We start from the raw sequence: 12,696 nt of genomic DNA on the forward strand, positions 1-12,696 counted from the left end.
GAAGATGGGGTAAAATATAGTATCATTAATTAACCTTTGGATGGCGGGCCCAATTTAGTTTCTAAGTCTTACTCCTCTCTGTATTATGGCACCAATTACACCTTAGTAGTTGATGAACTTTATGAAATTTCATAAGCCTTATGAAATGCCTCTTTTTTTCATATGCGACAATAGGAGCATATTTCAGTTCTGCTCTCAAATGACCTCCGCGGAATTCAACTTGCTAATTATGAAATTAATTCCAGAGTTAATAACGTTCTCAGAGGTCAGCTGTTCGCGGTCACGTGTCGTGTAACTGAACAGTCGGCATATAATTTGCCGTTTCTTGTTGCTTAATTTACTGGTTCGCGCATAAGGTAACACCACGCGATTCCATTGGTGTACAACAAACGAAACGTACGAATCGAATGGTGCGAACGTTTAACGGGCACGCGACTTATCGCATAACGGCGTAAGGCCGTTCTCGATACTGGTTCTCGGTCAAGCGGATTCTCAAAGTTATGCAGAAGGTTATAAAGAGTGTGGTTGTATGCCTTGTCCGCGATGTACGCTCGCCTCTACGATCTCGCGAAATTTATGGATGTTACGAGTCGCATCGTAAGGAAATGCTTCCATGCTGATTTAATTCGTACCACTTAAACACCGCGCGAAAGGAAGAAAGAAAAGGAAACAGAGAGAACAGATTTCGCCTCCTCCTCTAAGTCGACGCTAAATTGCTGAACCTTATCATCCGAGCCCGTCTACGGATACCGAGAAACAAAGTTACTTCGTGACTTCTTTGCCGATCCCTCGTGAAACTTTTATCCCCGTTCAGCAACCTTCTTGCGGCCACTTGTTCACGTGAATTGTCCTCCTTTCACGCTCGTCCCAGGCCTTAAGGTCAATTTCTCCGGCTGTCCTGCTGGCAAAAATATTACGACACTTAAACGGCCACCGCTCAGACTTCCTTTGATCCCGCGTTCATGAATGAACCGATAGATGCGATTCAATGTGTATTCAGGTATTCGAGTCACTTCCAATACGAAATTTCGCTTCATAGATTATCGCCTCAGATTAGGCTTCTGTTGAAAAAACGGCAATATAGCGAGAGGATCGGTTAATTAGTGCCATGGGAGCTTGAAATGAATCTAGTAATTAACAAGGGATTTTGTTATTTCGGTAGTACGATATTTTTTATAATTCTCTTATGTCCTGATGAAATTATGCAAATCTTGGAAAAGAATATGACACTTGATCGGTGATCGGTGCATAATTGCCATCATAACATCATCAGCCTTGGAATAAATTTGGTAATTAAAGAAGGATTTTACTGTATCGCTGAACTAATATTTTAAGGATTCTTTTTGTACGTCTTTGTGGAATTATGTTAATCCTATCAGAGATGAAGATATACAGTATACTGTTGGTAGAGAAACGCGACACTTCAGCAAGCAATAGCGTCGGTTCATCGAATCGTAATTGATGCCATAAAACTAAACAGGTTTGAAGAGTATTAACAGTACAACCAGGAGAAGTAAATTTACAGAAAGTGACTAGGAGAATCTGTGATTCCAGACAATGTTACGTTTCACTGTCTGCTTTAACTGTCTTTGCTGATCGTTTATTCTGTGATTTATTATTTTCATTCTTCTTTGAAGAAATTTTCTAACAAGAGAACTCAAATATTAACCTAATACTAACTACATTAATAATTAATTATATTAATTAACTGACGTCTATACAAATTTCTAATCAATAGTGTATGTAAAATGTTCTTCAAAAAATCTAATAGCAAGAGAAAGCTTACAATTATATTGAAATTTTTAAAATTCATCAATTAACACGGTGATTAACTAATACACCGTTGATAAAGGTTTTTAATTGGCCTACTCCAAAGACATAAATAGAATCTAACAGTACCACTTCCACCCGGAATTGCAGTCTATTCGATTCAGTTAGTACAAGACAACGTGGTGGCCACTTGTCGATACACTGTCTGTTTTGCGGCCACTAAAATAATCCAATCGTATTAGCTACACGTACGAATATCAATTGGTCTGTCGCTAGTAACCTCGTTACATGCTCAACTATCATTACGGTATCTTATTTGCTCGCTTTGATACCAGAATTCGAACACTGTGAAATAGGACTCTGACATAAACAACATTAGTATGAGCATTAGTAATGGGCTAGCAATCACATGGAATTACATTGGATATAGAATGTTGTAATAATTGGGACATTACTGTTACTTGACGTTTATGAGCAGTCTGAATCTTGTGATAAATAAATAGATTTTCTATGCTCGAAATTTTCTATTTTCTAAGTAGATGTAGACATTTTAGAAATAGACATTTGTAGCCAGACATATTAAAATATTAATAATTAGGCCTTCATTAATATCAAGTCTATTAAATTTTTCAAAATTTTCAAGTATCATCGACTCCAAATAATTATGAAAATAATTCTAAATTTAAATAACTGAAAATCTGCAACAAAATAACAAATACCTATCGCTAACGAACATAAAATTAAGGATGCCAAGAACCCATTCAACAGAATTCTAGAAATACACAAACCAATAAAATCCAACTATAATCTAAAAAAAGGAAATATACATAGAAAAACGATTCACTTTCAATAACATTGTAATCTTTCCTGAATATTTAAATCGATACCAGTTTAACTAGTTAGTCAGGATCGAGGCAGTGACTGAACTGGTTGGTGTAATCATAGAGTATAAAACGTTATGTAATCCGGCTAATTATGTATGAATCGTATCGATTAGTTACAAATGCAGAAGCTATTAAAACCGTGTAACAATGTTCAATGACCGTAACCAATTTACAGGGCATCAAATAGTTCGTAGTATAATTTTTGTGTTCGATTCGAAACAATTCAACCGAACGATCATCGTTAAACATCGAATTCGATCAATATCCATTGTTTCAAGGAAGGGTATGTACTATTTTGACATCGGTGCGTTCGGCCGATTCCGATTCCGATTCCGTCGAAATCGAACGAACCATCGTGATACGTCTTAATACCTTGCATAAAATGAAACGATCGCATCGGGATCATGGGTTGCGTGGGTTTATTAGAAAACGAGTCGGTAAGACACGCATCGGTGGATGAAACGACAAGGCTTAGGGGGCTATTGGGTCGATCAGTACTCCAAGGGCGGACGAATAGCGGCCGGATCGTAAATCGACGAAGACGAGGCAAGACGACAAAATGGTCGTTTCCTAGCGAAATTCCGCGGCGGAAGATTGCCGATTGCGATTGAACCCGATGAGACATCCAGGCACCGTTATTCCAGCATGGTGACGAGATGGTATAGGCACCTGGTACGAGTGCTACGAAGTCTCTCTCTCTTTTCCTTCTTCTTTCCCTTTCTTTCTAGTACACCTTCGTTTCGTTCCACGAGTCGAACAGCGTCTAAGCATCGCGTGAATCGGCCAAGTGTGTATATATACGTCGGATGGAACACCGACGCCCGCTTAGGTCGCACTGTTCACACGTGCACCCGATTTTGCTCTCTTTGGGATCTCTTCCTTTTCCTCTTCCCTACCCCGGTTACGACGTCCCCGTTGCACTCTTATCATCCGCTCCGTTTTCTAGATCGCCAGGTAATTATTGTTTACCCGGCACGCATCATTTGTTGAAAGTTCTTAGGGCACTGGGTGAACCGGTAGATGCTGAATACCAGAACAGTTGCGTGTAACTTGCCTTTCGGGGGCAAAATTCAATTTTTATTTGGTACAACCAGCCTTCCCCTATATTATGTCACAAAATATTGGACTAAATGTTATGCAATTTTATTTAAAATAAATTTCAATTTTTTACCCAAGTTTGTCAACCAAGGAGCTCCTCAAAAGTCCCAGAAATTTTAATGCGGTCCTGGGTACAAGATAAATAATGAAATATTCAAAAAATGACTAATTAAAAAAAAGTATTGTTAAATAAGGAACAAAGTTTGCGATGGAAGATTGGGTCGTAAGGGTTAAATTAAGTGTGATGATATATACAATAATTCTGACGTATAATTAGAAAGAGGAAAGGAAACGGAATTACTGTGGCGTAAAGAACCTAATTACCTCCGTTTCTTGTGCCCGCAATCTGATGCGTGGTCTGGCAATGTGCTCCGTTCGATTATCCTTACCGTTAGTGCGTTCTGTACATACCTTCTAGCTTTACGAAAGAATTCTTCGCACAGAAACACGCGGAATATGTGGAATAGAATTTGGAACTTTTAACCCTTTTCTAAGTATCACTGAAACAGTTCCAAATGGTATAAAAATTGTCATTCTTGAGTTTATTATTTCCCTGGGTATTTTTAACATTCCATTTTGAGATTTTGGGATTAAATAGAGGAAACATATTAGAAAATTATTGTGACATTGCGATGGAAATAAATACGATGTATTTGTGTAAGTCGGGCCGAGTCGCTCCGCGACGTCTCTGCCGGGATTGAAGTAAACATCGTGCGATTTCGTTTACTCGGGACACACGTTATAATGTGTTATAATATATCTACCAATTCAGAATATCAAATTAAAATCTCTACTAGAAGACAAATTTCCGTAAAAGCTACCACTACTTTTCAACAGTCACCCAACAGAGGACCACTATCTCAACATCGAAAACCAATAAATCACAAAGAATCTCCAAAAAAATAACACGTCCACTTAAAAACCATCATCATTTTCCCTGTCAAAACCGCTCCATTGAGGTATTTAACGAGGAGCAGGTACACCTCCGCGGCAGGTTCGACGTCCCGTGGGCCGCATAAATTTCGTGGGCGTCCCAGCGGCAAGGTTACGTCACGAGGTGGGGTACCGAAAAACCATTGCCCCCCATTCGACTCAGGAATAGAATTTCAACCGATCGAGCGGGCATACGTGAACGAGATCCAGGTCTGCCCGCAACGGACGGAGTGGGGGTACCCGGGTACGTCGAAATGCTCGAAGAATTCGGCTGGAGGTGATCGACACTCGTGAAAGAAAGAAAGAAAAGATGGTTCGCTTGTTTTCAATGGTGACGTACCTGCGATCGAATTGTGCGTACCGTTCTGTCCTCCTTAGTCGGCAGCGGTCCCAGTGCCCCCCTCCCCTTCCTCGGTTCTACCGTTCGGTCGAGGAAGAGTCGTGCGCCGCGGTTCAGCCAGGTGTACCCAGTGCCTAAGAGCCAGCCGGTCGACGTCGTTATACCCTGCAGCGCGGTGCTCGCGAGGTCCGTATTATCATTGCAAATCGTCGCCGATTTTCGAAGTGGTTACACGTGCTCGGGACCGCGATTCGTCAACTGTGATCCCTCGGTGAACCCAGTGCGAAACGTTCGTTTTATTTTTTTCTTTTTTTTGATATTTTTTTTTTTCAACTGTGGTGACCGGCTCGTTCTTTGCCTGGGACTCGCGAGGAACGAAACTTTGCGCGATCTTCTCGGTGGTAACAACGTTCGGTGCTTAAGAATTTCAACAGGTAAGGATCCTTCCCGTCCGCTCAGGTGCATCGCCGAGTGTGTTGTCTCTGCACGGAGAATAAATTGTTCGTTGTATTTTATCGAGTACGGATGGAATTCGTGCGGTCCGGTCACACTTCAACTTTTGCCGACGCTTTTGTACCTGTTCGGTGGATAACGTCAAAACTGCACCCCGGTTGTTATTTAGTTTCACGCGGTGGAAAACAACGCGTTGGAGGAGAGAACTGCGCAGGAGCACCGTTCGTGTTTGTTCGTTCCCTGTTTTCTCGTAGCTTTTATTCGAAACAAAAATAATCGTTTGACGAGAGTTGAAAAAACTCTACCGTGAAAAGGCCTCCTGTGTTTGATTTTATGTTAAAATATAAAGGTGGAAAAATTGTTTCGTTCGTTTCGATGGAATTTTTGTATCGGAGTTTCAAGTGTATAATTATGAACGTTGATAAATTTCGATGGTTTTTCTGTGGAAATTCTTCAATTTATTGACTGTTCGATTTTATTGTAGTTGAAAGTTGTTTAAAATTGAAGATACTGTTTGTAGATAAAGTAACAGTGAACGGCTCCTCAGAAACAATCAATGTTATCTCTTCCTAGTTAACGGAGTGTATTCTTAAATTTACAGTTACTGCATAACTTATAACGGTGAATCTCCAATTTCTTAGTTTACGGGGTCCTTTAGCTGTCTATAAGATATCACGAGACGTAAATATCTACGTGTATCCGTCATTTCATTTAATTTTGATAGAGTGAAATAAATATTTTCAGTGTTATGTTATAAATTACAAGATTTGGATTAAATTAGTCTTTGGTGAAAAGCAATTGAAAGAAATATTAACTTCTTGATATGAAGAAAACAAGGACGAACTTATCAAATACCAAACATTTTACATAATTTCGTGTTAAAATAAAAAAATACTAATTTCTCCAAAATTGAGACCTCATCAAAGAATTTTTAAACAAATAAATAATTCATTCAGTCAGACCTGGAAAATAATAAATCCTCTGTATTTCCTGCTTACAGATAAACGTAGAGAGACAGGTGGAGCGACACGATGACAAGATTCATCACGACGTTCCTGTTGCTGCAGGCGATCGCGAGGTATGGTCGCGTGGCGGGCGCAGAGTCGACGCACGGTGCTGACCAGCCGGTCCCTTCCGCGGTCCCCTCGGGACTTTCTGGGCCGGATTACACGGGGCCATCCGCCGGTTCCGACGAGTGTGACCAAGATATGGTCGGTTTCGAGCTGGTGACCGGTTACGTGTACAGCGCGCCCACGAACATGCTCGAGTCGATTCCGGGTACGCTGATGCTCACCGATTGCCTGGAGACCTGTCAGACGAACGACTCCTGCCAGGCGGTCAACTACGAGACGGGACTGTGCGTGCTCTTCAGCTCGAACGCCGACAGCAACCCAGGTAAGATTGAATCGTTATCGTATTCGCGCTTGATCCTGGCACGATGGACAACCGATATCCTGCTTCGAAAACGTCCTCCGCGACGGATCAGAATAGGTACCATGGTAGATCGGTTAGATCGGTTAGCCGACGCTGAAACGGTGCCATCCTTTTCGCATCCTACATATATGTATGGCTCAATAGACGAATAAGGAAATTCTGTGAAGCGTGCAAACAGTTCCGCGGAATGATTAAACGGTCATGGGTACGATGGATAAAATGGACGCGTGTCGTTTGTACGAGCCAGACGTAGCCGCTTTATGCAGCACGTGAGTCGCCTGACTGAAGGCGTAACGGGTTCGATACAATATTCGGACGACGGACGTAGCTGCCCGTTCGGTCGGTCAGTCTTGTGAAAGAGGTCGAGGAATTTCGAGGTCGGGGACAATGTGGAACGCATCGATGACGGAGACGGGTACCGTTTAACCCTTTCGCTGCCCGTAGACCTGCATTGACCAGCTAAACTCATTTCTCTTAGAAAATTATTTTTCCTTTACGTCTATCCAATAATTTAATTAGGTAATTCTTTTTGGCTCAATTGTGACCGAAATTTTTAAATTTACTAGAGTTAATTTATTGAAAGCATAATTTTGATAGAAATTATTTTTTTCTATTTGTTGGCTGTTTAATGCTTTTATTAATTATTTGATCTATACGAGTAATTAGTTGTAATAACTGCAAATTAGAGACCACGTTCACGATCTCTATTGATACAATTTTGATAATAACTGGCTAAAAAAAAGGAGAAAAATAGGAGATCTCGTCAATCGAACGAGACTATCTAAATATTTAGTGATCGTTCGATTGGACCGTGTTATGAGTTTGAATACTACGGTTCGTATGTTATCCGTACAACGTGTACGTATATTCGATCGTTATTAATCGTCCATTTCGTGGATTATACGAGGAGGCGTAGCGTAATCCGTGTTTGCCGATAGAATCGCAATATCCCGCGTATCGATTTTGGGTGCTGTGAAAAAATTCACGAGTTTTCAAACCGAGGCCCAACACCGAAAAGCTGTTTTCTTCAAATACTTTGCCACTTCTGAACATGATTCACGATTGTTAATGAATAATACGATCATTTATTTTGCGTTCAATTGTTAAAATAGAAAAATTTCAAATATTCGAATAATTTTACAAACTTGATTCGAAATTTTCCCTCTATCTGCATGGATTTTCACACGTATTTCCTATAATCCATCAAAAAGACAGAAATGTTCGACAGGAGATCACTGCACGAATTTTTTCCAGCTCCGATTTTGACGATAATTACGGAAACAATGCTTTGGGTGTTTTCACGTTTCCTTTGGTAGATCGACATTTTATTTTCTTTCGTTTTTTTGAAATCCTCGCGCGGTGAGAGTAACAATAAAAAAAAAAAAAGAACAAAAGAGGTTGAAAGAGCGTGAAAATGAACGACAGCATCGATGAAAGTTTAACACGTAATCCAGGTGCGATATTCGTCCATGAGATGGGTTAAAACTGTCTTCGATTGAAGCCGGGGACGGAAATAGTAGGTCGAGGAGCACTTGACAAATCTCTTTCGCTTGGCTCTCGATATTTCGTCGGGATGTTTTGTAGAAAAATCAACCGCGTCTCGAGACGCGAACGCCGTTTCGTACTTTGCGAGAATTTAAATAAGATCGAGACGAGCCGAGGACAGATATCGCGTTAAGATGATTGCGAGTCCACGTAGCTTCATGCTTCAGACTGGAGGAACCTCTTTACCGATCAAATTTATTTCATAAGGCACGTTTTCACGCGGAAATCGCATTTTCCACTTAGAAAAAGAAAATATCACGAGATAGGGTGTCCTCTTGAAATCTGGAATCATTTAATACAAATCTCTTCTTAGAGATAAGAATATTCGAAATATGAGTGCTTCGAGTATTCAGGTATTCGAAATTTGAGCGTTCAGAGAAGTCAAATATTCGAAGAATAAAAAAGTATTTAGCAAAATCTAAAATTTGAACAGTTGAAGTACTTGAATATTCAAAATTTGTACGCGTCAGTTGAAATCGAAGTTTCTCTAGTCCTCCAATACAGCTAACATTCAAAATTTCGTAATATCTACTCGAAACTTCATGAAATTCGATTAAAGAGGGGGATTAACAGTAAAGCAGTAGCGGAAAGTTTGATCGGTAGTAGTTGGCTGGGTTCGTTAAAAATACAATTTGCTGCAAAGTTGCTTACGGTTCCCATTAAACCGCGTCTGCAGAGTGCATTAACCTATGAAGTGGCGCGATCGACGAAACTAAGATCTCGAATAATATTCACACGCCGGCAGTGCAACGCGGATGTAAGATAACGGCCGTGAAACAGGGATACGTTGTAATAATTTCATCGTTTCATCGAATCGAGCCTGACGAAAGAGACTGTACATCTTTAGCGATCACGTATCGCGAACCTATCAAACATTCAACTGCAATAATTCTCTTCTGTGCTCTCTGTGTCGTATAAATTTCAATTGTTCGATATCGAGGTAATTGAAAGCTGAATCGTTCTTTTTGCTTTTTTTTTTTTCAATCATATTAGGTACCGTCATGCGCGACGTACGAACGATAAAATCGAGTCTCACAGAATTATCGAGAGTTACTGAAATTTCCAATGATACGAATGGATCGATCGTTCTCGTTGTTCTTCTGGCTGTTCTCAGTTGCCTCGTTCGAATGAAGGGAAAATTTGAAATAAAAATAGAACGATCGGAATTGCCTGAAACCGTGTATTAAAAAGTTCTCCAAAAAAAAAATAGTAATACCATCATTTTTACAAATTGATGGCTTTGCAAATTGGAAAATGTAGATTCTCCCTGAGCTGTATTTACAGAATTTTTCATATTTTATTTGAACTTCAAAAAATTACATAAATTTTTTGTAATTAGTGGAGTTTCATTATTTTCACTAGACGATATTTACCTTTTTATATTATTACCATTCTTACAATGTTTGCCATTATTATCGTTTATTTCGCAATATTTTAATATTTCTGTTATCCATAATTCCGAGTATCCAAAATGAGTGTGTCTAATTAGAAAATTCAAGGAATTATTATTAATATGAATAATAGATTCCTATGTAAATTCAAACGTCTAATTCTAATAAAATTAGAATTACAGTAAGATGTCGAAATAGCGAATTGGGCCATTTGATTAAACAAATAAATTTTCAATATTTTGAGTAACGAGTGTCATCACGTGCCATATTAAGAACAATTGTTTTCATTCTGACAGTGACGTGTTAATTGTGCCCTCAAAGAAAGCATCATTTGTACTTACAAAGTTGGATAATGAGGCCGGAATACGCGTTCTCTATTGAACGAGTTATCGATTACACGGGACACAAGGAGAATCCAAACAGCATCGATAATGAACCTCGAACGAGATTTTCATTAACGATGCGAATCACGCGTCAGATGATCATTTTTATGTACGAAAATCTTGCGAAGAACAATAACCCTGTAACGATCAGATGCATTGTCAGGCAGTTTCAGCGGGTTGGTTCCTCATGAATAATGGATACTGGTGTAAGTAAGTGTAATGAGAAATGCACTAATTGAATCTTCCGGGGTGTAATTAATATAAACTATGCGTCGGTGGCCGACCTGCAAGCGTTAATTAAATGCTGAATGAGTTGTTCCATCTATGAAAAAACAGAGCTATCTTTTGATTAGGCGGGGATCTTCAAAGGTGATTTGCAATTATCGGAGATGGGAACATTTGGAATAATGTTCTCAAAATTATAGTTTTGAAGATAATAGTATTACAATTCTCAAAATCCTAATTTTGAGAACTTATTTTTTCTCACTTCTGAACAATTGAAAATTTTTTTTAAAAAATATCTAAATTTTTACTATCTCCAGTTACACAGTCACGTATACTTCCAATTGTACAGAATTGAATTCGAACAATGAAAGAGAACTTTTTCATTGTTTCATATTTGTCCTTCGAAAAACGTGCTGGAGCATTGGATGTTTTGTAAGGGATGAAATTATTGGAAAAAAATTGGTGCACGCTTCTTGGTGGTGCATAAATTTTCGAGGCTAGGTAAACGCAACGGTGGCCACGAGAACATCGTGAAAACGAATCAACGAACGATCAATTCAAACGGATCACTCGTTTCACTGGTACCGGGCCGATTCGCGTGTGTCTGAAAACAATGCTCGCAAACTGGAACGAATTCGAACAAAGGGGTCTATTTTGTAGTAATTCCTTTTTGTTGGCGTTGTCCAATTGAAAAAGAAAGCAGCGTGAAATAATGTCGCGTTTATGAAGCACTGAAATCACCTTTCGTTCCCTATTCTCAAATCGTTTATTATATTTAATCTGAATATATAACATTGTCAGGACTTCGCAGATGGTGTTCTAATTACCGAATCACTCAGCAATGCATTTAAAGTTAATAAAGCCGAAAACCTACCGCACGACAGCCATGCTCTGTAATTAACAAAAACGGGATCACCGCCGGTATATCCTGGCGTTGTTGCTTGTTCATTTTTCCCCGGGGAACGGTATCAGAAAAATTGAATGCGGAGGCACGCATGTAATGATGATGACCGTCGAAAGAGAAAAAAAGAAAGAAAAAAGAGTGGCAAGAAGAGATTGCAAAGAGCCGGATAAAGTGGAACAGGACAAGACAAGAGGGGAGTAACAAACATGCAAAAGATTCGTGGCGCCTCGCGCATTGCCGATCATTTATCGCGAACTCTTCGAGTTGACGAGCGGCTCCGCTTGTTCCCGACAGTTTAACGTCGACGAGAGAGATCCTTTCGCTTCTGGTAATTTCAAATTCTTTTTTTTTTCTCTCCTCTCCTGCTTCCTCTTCGCTTCGCTGTCAGATAAAAGTCGAACCTGTACGATTTTAAAACTAATTGCGTCACTTTGAGCGAGTAACGCGAAATCGACCGTGTTGAGCGTGCCTGCCTCCGCGGTATTTTTCGAGCAAGAGAAGAAAACTCGAGGAAGACAGAGGAGATGTAAGAAAAAAAGAAAAGAAAAATATCGAATGAAAGGAGACGAAGAAGAAGCAGTGGAGCGATTGAGGATCAGCCGATCGACCGCTCTATACCCCACTCGTTTAAAAATGAGACCGACACGGTTACGCTTTGACGACTTCCTGACACAAGCTTCCTGTTGCTGATCATTCACCGGCAAAATGTCGTCCCCTGAACGGTTTCGCTGCTATTACCGATGGAACGCGACAATTCGAGCACTGTTCACGCATTTTGGCCTTCACGGTCGTTGCTCCCCCATCGTCCGACGATTTTCTTGAAAAAACATTCGGCTTTCTTACGACAAACCGCTAACTCTTTCACCATAGCAAAAGGTGGAATGCAGCGGTTCAATTGGATTTTAAAAGAATTAAAGGTAGAGGTAGCGGGGGAAAAAAAATATAGTATGAATTTATTTTGTTAAGTGAGAAATTGGAGTAAAAAGATGAGGTTTTGTTTGAACTCTCGGATGGCGGACCATGGAGAGAGCCCTGATTTTAATTTAATTTTTACTCTTTATATGCAATATGAAACTCCTTTTTTCTACCATTAATTTATAATATTAGACACCTTGGAATCTTAATGTGGATGATAAAAAATTAGTTTGATCAATAATGGACCGACAATTAGTGGATCCAGAGCAAATTACTCTTTTTTTGGCTCAGAAAAAGTAAATTACCTTCCATTAAGGATAAGAGGATGCTTTTTTACAAGTTTATTACTTTATTTTTGAAATAAAAAAGTGTATGTCTTTATTCTGTTTGAGTGCCAAATTTAAGACAAAAAAATTTACAT

General features: G+C 39.6%; 2 protein-coding genes across 4 annotated transcripts in view; one reads left to right on the forward strand and one right to left on the reverse strand.

The window, feature by feature from the left end:
* Positions 1 to 12,696, reverse strand: part of Atg16 (Autophagy-related 16) — a 397,790-nt gene that overhangs the window by 175,613 nt on the left and 209,481 nt on the right. The window lies entirely within an intron of this gene.
* The window catches only part of neo (ZP and PAN domain-containing protein neyo), a 192,235-nt gene that overhangs the window by 112,888 nt on the left and 66,651 nt on the right, over positions 1 to 12,696 (forward strand). The window contains exons 1-2 of one of the 2 annotated variants that reach the window (XM_034328168.2): positions 5,170 to 5,459; positions 6,479 to 6,873. In XM_034328168.2, the coding sequence (XP_034184059.1) occupies positions 6,510 to 6,873 (364 nt within the window). In that variant the 5' untranslated portion in view covers positions 5,170 to 5,459; positions 6,479 to 6,509. Of the gene's footprint in view, positions 1 to 5,169; positions 5,460 to 6,478; positions 6,874 to 12,696 lie in introns of those variants that run through there. The other variant, XM_034328169.2, reaches the window with a different exon arrangement.

Source organism: Osmia lignaria, chromosome 1, assembly GCF_051020975.1.
Source record: "Osmia lignaria lignaria isolate PbOS001 chromosome 1, iyOsmLign1, whole genome shotgun sequence".
In the NCBI taxonomy this organism is placed as follows: domain Eukaryota; kingdom Metazoa; phylum Arthropoda; class Insecta; order Hymenoptera; family Megachilidae; genus Osmia; species Osmia lignaria.